The sequence below is a fragment of the Centroberyx gerrardi genome, chromosome 19 (genome assembly GCF_048128805.1).
Source record: "Centroberyx gerrardi isolate f3 chromosome 19, fCenGer3.hap1.cur.20231027, whole genome shotgun sequence".
Taxonomy (NCBI): Eukaryota; Metazoa; Chordata; class Actinopteri; order Beryciformes; family Berycidae; genus Centroberyx; species Centroberyx gerrardi.
In genome coordinates, this window is record NC_136015.1 from 5229313 (window position 1) to 5244194 (window position 14882).

A 14882-nucleotide genomic window follows, 5' to 3' on the forward strand; every position below is an offset into this window, starting at 1 on the left:
CCTATCTAGCCATAAGCGCATTCACATAAAACGGGTTTTGTAAAATATAGCCAGAGTGCGCAAATGATCTGGAAACACTACAAACATTTATTATATCTGATATAATAAATCATCAGGGAAAACAAAGTTGTTCTGCTGGTCTCTAAACATTGTTGCCCTGCGAACTGCCCTTACTATCTGTTAATTCAATTGTATCCCCCTTATCTCATTCATTTGAATTTGAATTTGGAGATGGAATTGTTGCGGTAAAGGTAATTTAAAAAAATCTATGGGATCCTCTAGGAGCAAGGAGGTTTTATAGTAGATCTCTATGAATGGTGATGCCATTTTCATGTGGATCTGATAGACTGAACATAAGCTGCTCTGGAGCAGGTTAGCTGTTCAGCCTCAGTTACCATGGTGATGAACCCACCATAAAGGTCAGCCACCTTCATGACATCGTAAACTACAGGTTAAACCTGAAGTTAGCTCGCTAACCCACTAACCTCGCTTTGTGAGACAGGCCCATGGTTTATCAACATAGTGATTTGGTGGTACAAATGTGTGACATGTTGGAATATGCCTTTACTTTGTCCACTATTACATCCCCATTGTACTACAGTTTTCCTCTGTTCATTATTTATTGTTAACTGCAATGTGTTTTAATCAATTTCCAATTTCTAATGTGTCAAGGTCCATGAATGACTTGTGAAAGTTGTCTAAAAACCATTCCTTTAGAAGCAATTACAGTGAGACATAACTTCAGCTTGAAGAAGAAATCTTTCAATTATTCATGATGGGCAATGATGGTTGGCCTGCATGCAGAGGATAAATATCATGTTTCTAGTTTATGTAATTTCAGCTTGAAACATAACCAGGACAGTTATAGAGTGATCAGGAGAGAATGACAAGTACATATAAGCTTTGCTATCTGCTACAGTGTACAGATACTGTTGGCTTTTGGCAATATATTGTTTTTCTTTTTTACCTCAACTTCATCTCTGTAATTTAATATTTATTTAATTAGGGGTCCAGGCACCGAAGGTGCTGGAACCCTATTGTATTTGTAAGGATTCTTCTTATTATTATTTTTCTCCGCTAAAAGTATGTGCAGCTCAGAAACAGTAAGTCCCAGAGCAACCACATTTGGCAAGTGGGTTCCCATGGCCCCCCACTACTACACTACCACTACAAGGCCATTCACCCATGTCGACCAGATGGTGGCGCTATAACAAGAAGTCACACTAAAAAGGCCATAACTCCCACACCTTAGGTCCAACTGACACGAAACTTAATACACATATGCAGCTGAACGTGCTCTACAACTTTGCCACTGGGACCACCCATGTCTGCAATACTGAATTGCCGCCATTTTGCGTTTTATGCAAAACAGTTTTTTCCCTAAGGCTTTTTCAATTTTTCAATTTTTTTTCAAAACCAAAGTTGTCAGACAACATAAGGACTGGCATACAAACTGGCCAGATCAGATAAACGGCATGGCAGCTGTCAACCATCGAACTTGTAACAAAACACGCCATAACACTAAATTGCCCATAACTCATTAACCATTCATCTAATTAAGCCAAAATTTTAAACACATGTTGAGAAGTGTTGCGTGAACACACCCCCAAAAGCATTTTCAGCTCTACCACTAGTGGGCGCTACAAATGCAAAAAGTTCATATCTCATAATTGACTGCATAGATTTTTATGAAAATTTGTACACATGTTCTAGGATGATGTCCAAGTCGATCCATGAAATTTGGTCATTATTGATGAAAGTGGGCGTGGCTTATTGCATAATAACCAAATCTTCATTGGTCTTAAAGTCACAACTTCAAAAATTCATTGAAAATCAGCCGTATGTCCTAGAGAGCTGAAATTTTCAGGACATGTCAGCTGAAGTGAGGTAAATCTTTTGTACACTGATACCTACCCCCGATTCTGACGTCGCCCCCCTCTGTTTATAGCAAAAACTGACTGTGATCCCACAGTGTTGTCCTCCTAAACCGTACGTTACAGGAAAAAAACAACATGATTTTTGAAATCGCCATACCTTAATTAGTAAACAGCCCAAAAATTATAATGATATCTTGAAAACTGAGCGCACAGTAGATGGAAATGTGCAGCTGCAAATAGTTTGATAAATTGACAATGTGATATGTTCAAGATAATTTGATCAATCTTCATCAAACTAAATACAAATGATGTCTGGACTGTCAAGATGATGTCTGTAAAGCCATGTGTAAATTGATTAATGTGGCGCGCTAGTACAGATATAATATTCTTTCTGAGGCTTTCAATATGGTTTGGACTATGTGACCTATCACTTGTCCCTTTGTTTTGTTTCCCCACTGTGACACACACCAAAGTGGAAGTTGGCAGAGTGGTAAAGCTCAGGTCTTTGGACTACAAGGTTGTGAATGCCAGTCCCTGATGAACTGTGACAATTTTGAAGTTTCATGAAAAGTACATCAACACTAAATCACACAGTGCAGAAAACTCAAAGCAGGTGTTTGACATCATCTGTCAATGGCAAAATACCTGATTGGCATCACTGATTGGGATGTGGCCAGACCTTTCAACCCATAGAGAGCAGTGCAGCAGCGGCTTTCTGGCCCATGTGACTTAGTATTGTTTTATTCGTTAATGGAGAGTACTACAATGTTCTATAAAGTGATTAGCACTGTCAATCTGTCAATCATAGGTTGCAGTATCACACTACTTCTCCCTTTAGTTAGTTTCTCCTCATTAAACCTATAACAGTCCTTTGGCTCAGTAGGTAAGACATCAGCCTTTCATGTGGAAGCTTGTGGGTTCAAATCCAGACTTGACCTTTCCAAAGTCATTAGTCGTCAAGATCAAGTAATAGAAAGTTTGGCTGTTGTGAATAACTATAACAATGTGGTTGAAATGTAAAGGTTAACTGACAGAAGTCACGGGCCATAACTAATAAACTGCATGTCCAATCTTCACAACATGTCACTTTTTGTTTGTGTCTTTCTACCTTCTGTAATGTTTTGTCTATCTGTCTTTTCAAATTGTGCTTGGACCTCGCAATTGCCGCTTGCGGCTATATTTATTATTGTTTTTGTCATTGTTATTATTGTTGTTACTTTGACTCCCTCAAATTCAGGTTTCCTTTTGCTTGAAAGAAAGCTGTCATATCTTTGTTTTGCTTTAACCATAACAATAAATTCAATAAAAACTAGTGTGTATCAGCACAGTTAAAAGTAGCCTAACTAGCACTCTGCTTTAGTTTTCACTTGTTCTAGTACAAGTACAACTGTGCAACATAAATATCATACATAACATACTGTACATGACATACTTGCATGTCCAGATTCCCACCGATAAGTAGAGCTGTGGCACCATCTAGAATGAACAACAGGACTTCCAATCACAGCTCTCAAAATAAAACAATTATTAAACAACTTGTGTATCACATTATTTTGTGCTGGTTTCCCAGCAAAGATCCTATCCTCATAGAACTTACAAGAGTCTGATGTATACTGTGAATCTACCACATAAAGATTTATGTCAGCCTAAAAGTCAGGTAAACTGAGTTGAGGTGAGTTTACCCTCCACTACATCCCTAACCATACAAAATATTCATCTTAGTATCTATGTGACAGCTAGTTAGCAGTTTCAGTCCATATTTATTGTAGCGATTCCAGTGAGCATTTTGATACATTTTTTATTATTCTGTGTGATGAATAATTTTGTAATAAAGACAAGTTCACCGTCCGTTGATTTAGTGTTCTCTTTAATGATACATGCTGCATGGAGAGAAGTACATCATAGCAAAGGGAATGGTGCAGTTCTCTGACAAGGGTCAGACTAACCAGGCTTATATCTCCTAGGACGAGGACAGCCACCTGCAAGCCTACCCCCCCTAGACAAAGCATCGTCTCATGATCCTAACACTGTCGTATTTGTATGGATGTTGTATCAGTGTGTCTAAGGAACAATAGCATCTTTTCTATGTATGACAGTCATAAACCCTCACATGGAAGCACATGATAATCAATACATTGGAACATACAAAGAGCATACATACATAGTACATATTTTCTCTACATTGTGCAGCCCAATACTTAAGTCCTTTTTCATGAGTGACAAATTTTACGCTTTTATTTTGAAGGCAGAATCACCTTATATTTTGTGGCCATAGCTTAAGATTGGTTCAGTTGCGTCAGAGCTGCTGAGAAGACACACTGCATTGGTTTGACTCTTCTGAACTCTACTAAAGATCACTTTAAGTACCAGGTACGTGTGTGTGTGTGTGTGTTTGTGTGTGTGCAAGTTTTTTAATTATCCAATCAGGCCATGCACACTAGAGTTGTGAATATCTCCTTCTTAGACTGATTTAATATGAATTTTTTTATACAGTTAGCATAAAGATATATTTGACCAGATCAATGATAACTAAAATTTCTAACCAGTTTCACATTTTCTTGTGACACATACCTTGATATTTCTCTGGTGATTTACAGCATTCATAAACTTCTCAATATCCCTTTACATGTTGCATTCTTTCAGCAATGGGAAAATTTGATCCACTGCAAGAAATATGAAAATCTTCAATTCCCCCACACCAAAAGAAAAAAACAAAACAAAGGATAGGCTTAAAATAGCCTTACATATAGCCTGCTGTCTGAGATACCACATTTTAATGTCTAGATTATACAGCTGATATTCAAGCGTTAATTTTCTACTTCCACAGCTCTGAAATGTGTGGCATATGGGCTTTATTTGGCAGTGATGAGTGCCTGTCAGGTAAGTGCACCAGTGCCACAAAGATAGCTCATAGAGGCCCTGATGCCTTTCGCTTTGAGAATGTCACTGGCTTCACCAACTGCTGTTTCGGCTTCCACTGGCTGGCCATTGTGGACCAGTTGTATGGCATGCAGCCCCTGTGCATCAAAAGGTTCCCCTTCTTGTGGCTCTGCTACAACGGAGAGATTTACAACCACCACACGGTAAGGCCGGAAGGCTGCTGCTCTGGGATCATTTGTTACTGGTTGTTGAGAAATTCCCTGATGAACAACTTAAACTGACATGCACATCTCTATGGAGGGCCTAAAGACTCAGGCCAGATTCACTGAAGGTTTGCATGGTGAAGTGCGCACATATTGGAAGAGATTAGTGAAAGCAGAAATTGTATTTGAATTGCATAACTTTGAGTTTGTCATGCTTATATTGAACCGTTGAATTGAAAAATTAATTAATTAATTAGTCTAGTCTAGTCTAGTCTATTTATATAGCCTAGCCCTGTATCACAGTCAAGTCTCAAAGGGCTTTACATGCCATTAGTTAAATTAATTAAAAAATGTAATTTGTAAGGCACAAACCGAATATGATTATGACTGAATTTGACTTAATTTCAATTTCAGTTTTCCCATTTAAATTGCCTCCTCCAAGGCAATTTAAATCCCGCCCCCCCTAACACCTAGCCTGCAACCACAAGCAAAGGAGTTGCAAAACTGTTTTATCTTAGATGGCTTTCACACTAGCATTGTTTGGTCCGGACTTTAGGAACTTTTTGCTAAGTTCGGATCATTTTGACAGGTGTGAATGCGCCATGCGGACTCGGGGGCGGACCAAAATCTTGCAAAAGGTTCGCCAAAAATCGGCGGCTCGGTCCTCTTCCATTCGGACCGTGATGCGGATCATTTTGGTGTGAAAGCAACTTTGATGAAGTCCGAACCAAACAGAGGAAATTGCAACATGTGTGTAATGATTTGTTCTTTCACAGCGGGTTGTTTTTAGCCAAATTACAGAGAGTTTCCGACTCTAGCTTGTTCGGTGTTGTAGCGACGGTGGAGTCAGCAATGATATTCTTTTCTCCTTTTTCAGTAAGGAGACGCTATTTTTCTTCAGTTGAATACGGCACATCCGCCGCCTGGGTCAATATTTTACGAAAATGAACATACACTCACCTATGCAGACGCACTGTTGACAGGAGAGTACAATGGCAAGGTGTAGCATTGTAATGTGAACGGCCTCTGGGTGTCATTATATTGATATTATGGATTCACCCCACCCGCTGCCGCGTCCGCCGCAGATCCTTCGTGTGAACGCGATAACGTGAACAGTTTTTATAAGAATCTTTTCCAATTGTATTATTAATTAACCGATTAAATACATTTCCATGCTATTTGGACCATGGGCGGAAATTACGGGGGGGACAGGGGGGTCCGGACATCCTCATAACTCACTGAATTTTCGACCGATTTTCAAGCGGTTTGGTTTGTTACAAATGCCAGACATGTATTTATGATACAGGATACTTGGTTAAATTAAAATGCGGGTTTTCATACCAAAATTATCTTTTGTAGATGGTAACAGTAATATTTCTATAATATAATAGGCTATTTAAGATTAACTTACCCTACGTAATTAGGTTCTAAGTATATTCTTTTTTTCTTACTGCATGTAAAATGGCTGCCACTATGTAATTTTGTTTATAATTTTGGAAATAAATGAAGACTTAATTCTTAAAAAAGACCCTGAAGTAAGTTTCTGGCAGGCTTCATAGCGTTCTGGACTTTTACACATTGACAGCAAAACATTAGAGATCTGCTTTTTCGGGAAAACTAAATCTAATTAGGCATATATTAGCTTTAGTTCAGTTAATGGGTGTTGCATCTCACCTACTACTGTAAATAACCTGCATGCTGTGTGTGTGTGTGGGTGTGTGTGTGTGTGTGTGTGTGTGTGTGTGTGTGTGTGTGTGTGTGTGTGTGTGTGTGTGTGTCTATTTGTCAGCCAGCCAGGTCAGTTAAAATGGCAGAGAAAAGAAAAACAGACATCCGATCATTTTTCAGTGCACCGAAACGCCAAGTAGAAAGACCCCAGTAATATCAAAGGCAATTTGATAAAATCTTCATAAGAAAGGAATGAAGTGCTTATGGAAATGTTTCATAATGGACCTCTATATACATTTAATACAACAGTACTTTTGGCGGCACCTTTGGTGTCCCCTTCAGGAATTGCTCTTGAGAAATTTTTCTGTTTATTGTCCCCCCCAACAGTGAAATGAAATATCCGCCCTTGATTTGGACCCATATCTCACCAATGGTGCATTATATTGTATTGAAATTTGTCAAGAGAGTTGTTCAGGCAATTATGGAGATTTGTATGAAGTTTGCACTTTCTGACTGACTGATTATTTTAATTCAATAATAATCATATTCAGCTTCAAGCCATTGCGTTCAATCGCAAATTGTTCCTTACAAATTCAATTTGTTAATTAATTCATTCAACAAATCATTTTTTTTAAATCTGTGGTTCAATATGAGCATGACAAATTCAAATTTATGCAATTTAAATACAGGCTCTGTTGGCAGTATATCTTTCCATGCGCACACTATATCACCAAAATGATTAAATTAGACAGCCATTCTATTCATTACCCTTGCACAATGAGTGGAAAGCTGCCTAACAGCGCTGGTCAAAAAAGTAAAGCCTCTTTGCTCCTGTTATGGTCAACTTATATGTAAATCTTGTATTTTGCGCACATAATATCTATTTGTAGGCAAGGCCATGCAATAGAGATTACACTCCCCAAATTATTGTAGCACATGTAAGATCCTTTGAAAGGTGGCGCAAAGACCTTTCCCAAAGAGTTTGGCCATTGAAAGAATATTCACATACAGGGGCGTCAATTCACTAATAAAGCTAAGGTACAGCAAAGTCCCTGCATTGGCCTCCAAACCTTTCAAACGCACTTATATCTACTAGATTTCTGGGGACAAAGTGGAGCAATGACCAATGACAGACAAGATATTATTATTAATTGGTCAATGTGAGTCACCGAACTATCAGCAGAGGGAACATTGGTCTTAAATGCTCCCCTGGTGCTATTTTTTTAGATATGGCTTCCAAATAGATTTTTGGCCATTTTAACTCGATCTCTCCATTATAATGATGAAAACTACAAGATTAAAATTTGGATTCAGGCTAAAGTATGGAGAGTGCCACACATTGCCATGTCCACATAGGGTATGTTTTCTTAGATTCAGTGTTTTCCTAATAAGGTTGTTTTTTTTTTTCCCCAAAAAAAATTTAAAAAATCTTTGTTTACAATTAATGAAATAATCGTGCCTCTGCAATTTATCCAATTCTTAAACTCAGCTGAAGATGCGGTTTCAGTTTGATTATCAGACCAAAGTGGATGGGGAGATTTTGCTCCATCTGTATGACCGTTATGGCATCCAGAAGATGGCCTCTCTCCTGGATGGCGTCTTTGCCTTTGTCCTGCTGGACACTGCCAACAGAAAAGTGTTTCTGGGAAGGGATACGTATGGTGTCCGGCCTTTGTTCAAACTCCTTACGGACGATGGAATCCTTGCAGTCTGCTCAGAAGCCAAAGGTAATGGGGTCATTTATTACCCCTACAGAGTTCAGGATGAGAAGTGTTATGCTTTTCTATGGTATTCCATTAGTTAAGTTGTTGTTTTTCTGTCCATAGGTCTTACTGACATTACCCACTCCATGTCCACCCCTGCCAACATCGTTCCCTTTCTCCCTGGGCACTTTGAGGTCTTTAATTTGAAGCACAACGGTAAAGTGGAGTCTATTCAAATGGATCAGTTCCACTGCTGCACACAAGAGCCTTCTCATGCCATCTACGACACTGTTGCGAGACTCCCTTCAGGTACAGAACTAGTCTGTTTATTACACCTTTTATTTGTAAGCCATTGGTGAGCAATGACTGAAATTTGATGTCTCCACCTTAGGTTTTGATGAAGAAACAGTGAAAAGCAACATCAGAATCCTGTTTGAGAATGCTGTAAGGAAACGTCTTATGGCCCACAGGAGAATTGGTTGTCTTCTGTCAGGTAAATTAGAGATGCACTGATATTGTAATTAACCTTGCTCTTTAAAGAAGATAAATGGGATGGACAGGGTAGCACCACTTTTGGTAGACCATCTGGTCTGGTATCAGAGGCTTTAGAATAACCACTACACAACAGTGGGGGAGCAGTAAGCACGCCTGGAAACAAATGGCTCTGTCAGTTTATCCAACGTGGTCTCATAAAAAGTTGCGAAATGAGCACAAATTCTCAAACGCAGATTTATGTGCTGTGGACACGAATTATGTGAAAATTCCGTTCCTCCACCACAAATTGTATTCTGTGACAATGTAACACAAATTGTATTCTGTGACAATATAACACGAATTGGATTCTGTGACAATAACACGAATTGGATTCTGTGGCAACAGCATGAATTGGACATGGCATTTTTAGCTAAAGGTTGGCTAATAGTTTAGGCAAGTAAGGCAACTGTGGTTAAGGTTAGGGTTAAGGTTATGGTTAAGTTTAGGCAACTAAAACAACTTTTGTTAAGGTTTGGGTTAATGTAGGTTAGGTTGGTTGTGTGTAGATGTTTACCCAGAGCTCTGACCACAACTGTTTCACAGAACAGAAGGGCTTTTTGGTTAGGGTGAGGGTTATTCCACTCAGAATTAAGTTAATGATCCTTAATGATCCTCATTCATGTTGCCTATTTACCAGGTGGTCTGGACTCCAGCTTGGTTGCTGCTACACTGGTGAAACTGGCCAAGGAGGAGAAGCTGCAGTACCCTATCCAGACATTTACAATAGGGGCAGAGGACAGCCCAGACATCATCGCTGCTCGCAAGGTAAATTTCTGTAGAAGAATAGATCCACTCTATGTTAGCTGTCTTTTAGTATCAAAGTAACCTCTTAGCCAAAATGTTTCGTTAGCTGCCCAAACTCCACACCTGTAAGGCAAAACTGCTTTGCTAGATCAATCTAGTAACTAAAATATTTGTTAGCAAAAATATCTTTTGTGACACACTGATTAGCCATCGCAGTTACAAACACACATTGTGATACAAACACTTGATGAGCGAGCATAACTGAATATGAGGTGAGCGAGTGCTGTGCTGTTAGTATTGGGCAAACTTAAAGGATAATTCTGGTTATTTTCAACCTGGGCCTTATTTAACTAGTTTTTGCCGTCATGATGATTGATTGTGTTCAAAATTTCATCACTTACTTCACTGTAGAGCTTTACTTCTCCAGGTCGCCGTGAGTGCTGCTGTCCAATACACAAATACAGGGCCAAAGCGGTAACCTCCAACATTTAAACCCAAAAAGGGATTAAAATACATCCTTTCAACACAATAACACTCACAAAACGTCAGCTCATAAAACTTTGTGAAATGAGCACAAAATCTGAAACGCAGATTACGTGCTGTGGACACAAATTATGTGAAGATTACGTTCCTCCACCACAAATTGAACGGTTATGTTTAGGCAAGTAAAACAACTTTGGTTAAGGTTATGGTTAGGGATGCACATTTGCACATTGCATATTTGTAACTTTCTAAGTGAAATTGTTTGTCAGATGCTTTATTTTTTTGTTGTTTTTTTTTGCTAGTAAGAGTATTTCCCAAATAAGGGATTCTGGATAAAACTACAAATCCATGCCCTCACCAACCTGTTTTAAAGCTGAGGACACTTCAGCTACCTCTCCAAAAACAGTGTCTATATTCATGGCCTTTCTTTCAAACCTTGATGAATGGCTGTGGACCTTCAACATGGCTGCCAGTGGGCACATTACCGCACATTACATCACCTGATATCTCTCGATTGAGTCTCAAGGAGAAAAGACTATATGAAGTTGTTGTTAGTGCCTGGGAAATAGCGAGGAATTGCATCTGCATTTTCAGTCAGATTTTTTGTGTTTGTCAGGTGGCGGCCCACATCGGCAGCGAACACCATGAGGTGAACTTCACCACTGAGGAAGGTATCCGAGCCCTGGAGGAAGTCATCTTCCACCTGGAAACCTACGACATTAGCAACATACATGCCTCTGTTGGTGAGTTGGGGGTAATGTACTGATATATTTTTTTTTTAGGAAATAAACAATGTCCTGTCTACGATGGTAATCTCAGACCTCTTTGAATTTATAGTAAAATAAGATTAGATTAAATTTTAATGATCCCCATGAGGAAATTAGGTCTTTACAGCAGCAAATAATGGAATACAGCAAAGAAAATAGAATATACACAATTTTCATAATACTACCTCATAATAATACCTCACTTTTATCCTACGAGGTCTGCGACTGTCACTGAGCAACAGAGGAAAAGTATCACAGTGTATTCTATTGAGCAGGACCTATACCCTGCCTTTTTCTTTCTTGATCCTATATTTGTTCCTTCCATTGTAGGCATGTACTTGGTCTCCAGGTACATCCGGGAGAAGACGGACAGTGTGGTGATCTTCTCTGGAGAGGGCTCAGATGAGCTAACCCAGGGATATAGTTACTTCCACAAGGCAAGCCCTCTAGAGGAGTCACTATTAGGGTTCAATCAATGACAGTTACTGACACATGTACATGCTAATGACACACTTGTCAGAGGACAAACTGATATATAGGCCTAATTGTAGTCAATGTTGCCACCTCTCAGTGAAAATGCCCAAGTGTCACTGACAGAGCTGTGTTCTTCATCCAGGCTCCGAGTCCTAAGGCGGCTGCAGAGGACAGTGTTCGGCTAATGAAGGAACTCTACTTGTTTGACGTTCTCCGTGCTGATCGCACCACTGCTGCACATGGGTAACGCCATTCACCTCATCCACTGTTTCCTCTGTATTCATTCAGCAATGCCGAACATTTCATGACATGAAATTGCGCACTCCAGTTTCATTCCACTAGGTGTCTTTTTTTTCCTTTTCTTTTAGCCTGGAGCTCAGAGTGCCTTTCCTGGACCACAGGTTCACAGCATACTACCTTTCCTTGCCTGAGGAGATGAGAATTCCTAAGGTGAGTTGTGTCGTATGCCCATAATTTGGCTGTTGTCTTTGCACTCAAACCAGCAACCACATCACTACAGATGGCCGATGTTGTCCAAAAGTTAAGCTAACCCCACTCTCTTCTTGGCACAGAACTGCTCTTTGGTGGTGTAGCTCTAGAAGTGAAATGAATGTTGTTTTGTAATAGTGCTGTATGTCCTGTGTAACCAGCATGGAGTGGAGAAGCATCTTCTGAGGGACTCCTTCAAAGGTCTGAACCTGATCCCTGATGAGATCCTCTGGAGGCGGAAAGAACCCTTCGGTGATGGCCTGGTGTCGCAAAACAAGTTCTGGTATACCAGTCTGCAGGAGCACCTGCAGTCTGTGGTATGATGTAGGGTTCCACCGAAATGGGTTTTTGAAGGCCTATACTGATATTTTTGGATTGAAGCTGCCAATAGCTGATATTTAGTGCCGATAATCAATATCTTTACATTTCACCATTTTCACATTAAAAAAAACTCAACAGGCTCAACACACTCCCCACCACACTAGCTAAACACCAAACACAGCTATAGTCACTCACACTACCCTGTACATACGCCTAGGCTTATCCTTTTACATTATTCAGTCATTTCTACACTCGCTATTGGTCTCAACAACAATAGGCTGAAGCGACAGTTGACACTGCTTGCTTGAAATGGCTTGCTCAGCAATTCAGAAACTGAACTGCATCAACAAATAATTATACCAAGAGCTAAGAACAGTGCATGACTACTCACTCTGGCAACCATAGGTATACTATCATAGGATATTTAACTTGTCTTAGTCATAAGATAGATTTTCATATTTTGTACCTCAGCTGATATCCGTTATTTTCAGCCAGAGCAACCATACTATTAACAAACAATATATCAGGTAGCCTGATATAAACAAAGCCAGAACCCTCCTAGTCTTTTCTCCCTCATGGACAAAACCAACTGTAATATCTTCCTTCCCATAAGCTGATGAATTATTTGTTCTCAATTGCTGCTGCTATACACGTCAGCACTTGGTTACGTTGCCAGGTGTATTATGTATCGTGTTGATTCATTTTGCATCCTGACTAAAATGTGTAGCTATTGTAGCTATGCCTGAACAGGAAGGGGCAGGAAGGGTTCTCACCTACCCGATAATTTAGAGAGATGGTAGCACATCAAAGGCTGCACCTATAATAAATGTAATTCAGTTTGTCTCCATGCCCCACAACTCCTTCCAGCCAAGTTTCTGTCTCTGTACACTTTCCCAATTCATTCACTGATCTTGCTTTGCTTGAGAGACAGCCTTAGCACACGTTGTTGCTTCCTCCTGCTTATGTATTCGCTCCACAACTACCTTTCTTTTCCCTGATGGAATTGCCCTACTCCATATACATTGCCTTATGCCGAACCTTAAGGTACCCTACCCTTGTTGCACCTGCTCTACAATATCCCTATGTCCCTTTATCCCTACAATATCCCTAAGCCTGAGCGCTGACTGTGCCTGTTGAACTGCTTCTCTTGGGTTCCATGGTTCTCTTAGGTGAATGACTTCCAGCTGGAGAAGGCTCAGAAGACGTTCCCTCACAACCCTCCACTAACCAAAGAGGCCTACTACTTCAGGCAGGTGTTTGAGAAGCACTATCCAGGCCGGGCCGAGTGGCTCCCCCACTACTGGATGCCACGCTGGATCAGTGCCACCGACCCGTCAGCTCAAACCTTGTCCATCTACAAACCTGACAAGAACCAGTGAATCACTGCACAACCCTTAGGGGTTCGCTACCCCTGTCAGCTGTCAATCACCAGTGTCATCACTAGGGTTAGACCAATATATTGGTTTGCTAATATATTGGGCCAATAGTGGCCTTTTATTAAAAATCATATTGTCAGTGTCTGACCAGATAAATCATTCCAGTGTGGTGTGGGAGGAGTTTACTCAACAGCTTCAGGGGTGTCAGTCTGTAAAACAATGCAATGAAACCTGTCAGTTTTTTGAGAGATTGTCCATTGGTCAACTTACCTGTTAAGTGATGAAAATGCACACAGTATCCTGGATACTAATGGATATCCTGTTTAAGGTTTTATTCGGGATACTCTGTTTACATGCATATTTAGTATCCCGCTTTCTAATATCCCTGTATTCATACACATCTGCGAATAATCAGAATTCTGTTCTGTCTTTTAGCTTCTTTGTGAAGATCCCACTTCTGCGCATTCATATAGAGACCCAGTTCAGAGTTCAACAGAATGACTACCATGAAAACAAGTACCACAGAGAACATCAGGCTATACCTATCTACAGCCTCCTACAACCTCCTCCTGTATTTGATCTACAACCATTTTTCTCTTCCCTGATGAGTTGCCGTAAAGTTGCCGTTGCTTCATAAAGGTTGCGCTATTCCCAGGCCAAAGCCCCCCCGCCTCGGAGTCAACAGTCTACCAGGGACACATGGATGATTTTGATGTCTATGTTATTGCCATCGCCAATTGAGCTGTCTATGTAAGATGCTTATGAATCTCCTACCCCACCAGCACTCCAGCATCCACCTATGGGCTCTGTGTCTTTATGGTTCCCATGGGGGGTTGCAATTGATATCTTCCTGCTCACTTTTGTCTGGCTTTGAATTATGATTTGCATAATTTTCTATATGAAACAGAGCCTTGATGCCAAAATCAAATTTGAATTTTATTTTTCTCAATAAATTTTTTCTCTCAAAGAAAATGTCATATTCAGTATGTGAGTTATTTGACTGAACTTTGGTGACCTGTATCAAGCTGTATAATGCCATATCTATTATTTCTTAACATTCTCTTTTCTTGTTTTTGTTTATCACTGGAAAATTTGTCTTGGACTGGAATTGGCTATGCAGACATAACAGACATAACGATGTGACGTGTGTGTGTGTGTGTGTGTGTGTGTGTGTGCGTGCAAGTAAGGAGATATGAACCAGATGTAAGACTAAACTACATCAAAGTGCATAGAATGCATACCATACCATGCAGGCCTTTAACTGTTGATGACTTTATTTCAAACTACCAGTTAATATCTCTGGGTGAAGGTTATATACTTGTCTGTAGCTGTTTCAAATTAATTGCTGCTAAACTAATGAATC

The 14882-nt window shown here is 40.0% G+C and overlaps 1 protein-coding gene across 1 annotated transcript; it reads left to right on the forward strand.

The window, feature by feature from the left end:
- The first annotated feature begins 4711 nt into the window (after nucleotides 1-4711).
- Nucleotides 4712-13522, forward strand: LOC139918256 (asparagine synthetase [glutamine-hydrolyzing]-like). The gene is made up of 11 exons (XM_071907572.2): nucleotides 4712-4960; nucleotides 8118-8355; nucleotides 8455-8640; nucleotides 8723-8824; nucleotides 9503-9630; nucleotides 10709-10835; nucleotides 11190-11296; nucleotides 11476-11576; nucleotides 11702-11783; nucleotides 11984-12139; nucleotides 13313-13522. The coding sequence occupies exons 1-11, from the start codon at nucleotides 4712-4714 to the stop codon at nucleotides 13520-13522; spliced, it is 1686 nt and encodes a 561-aa protein (XP_071763673.2).
- The last annotated feature ends 1360 nt before the right edge of the window (nucleotides 13523-14882 follow it).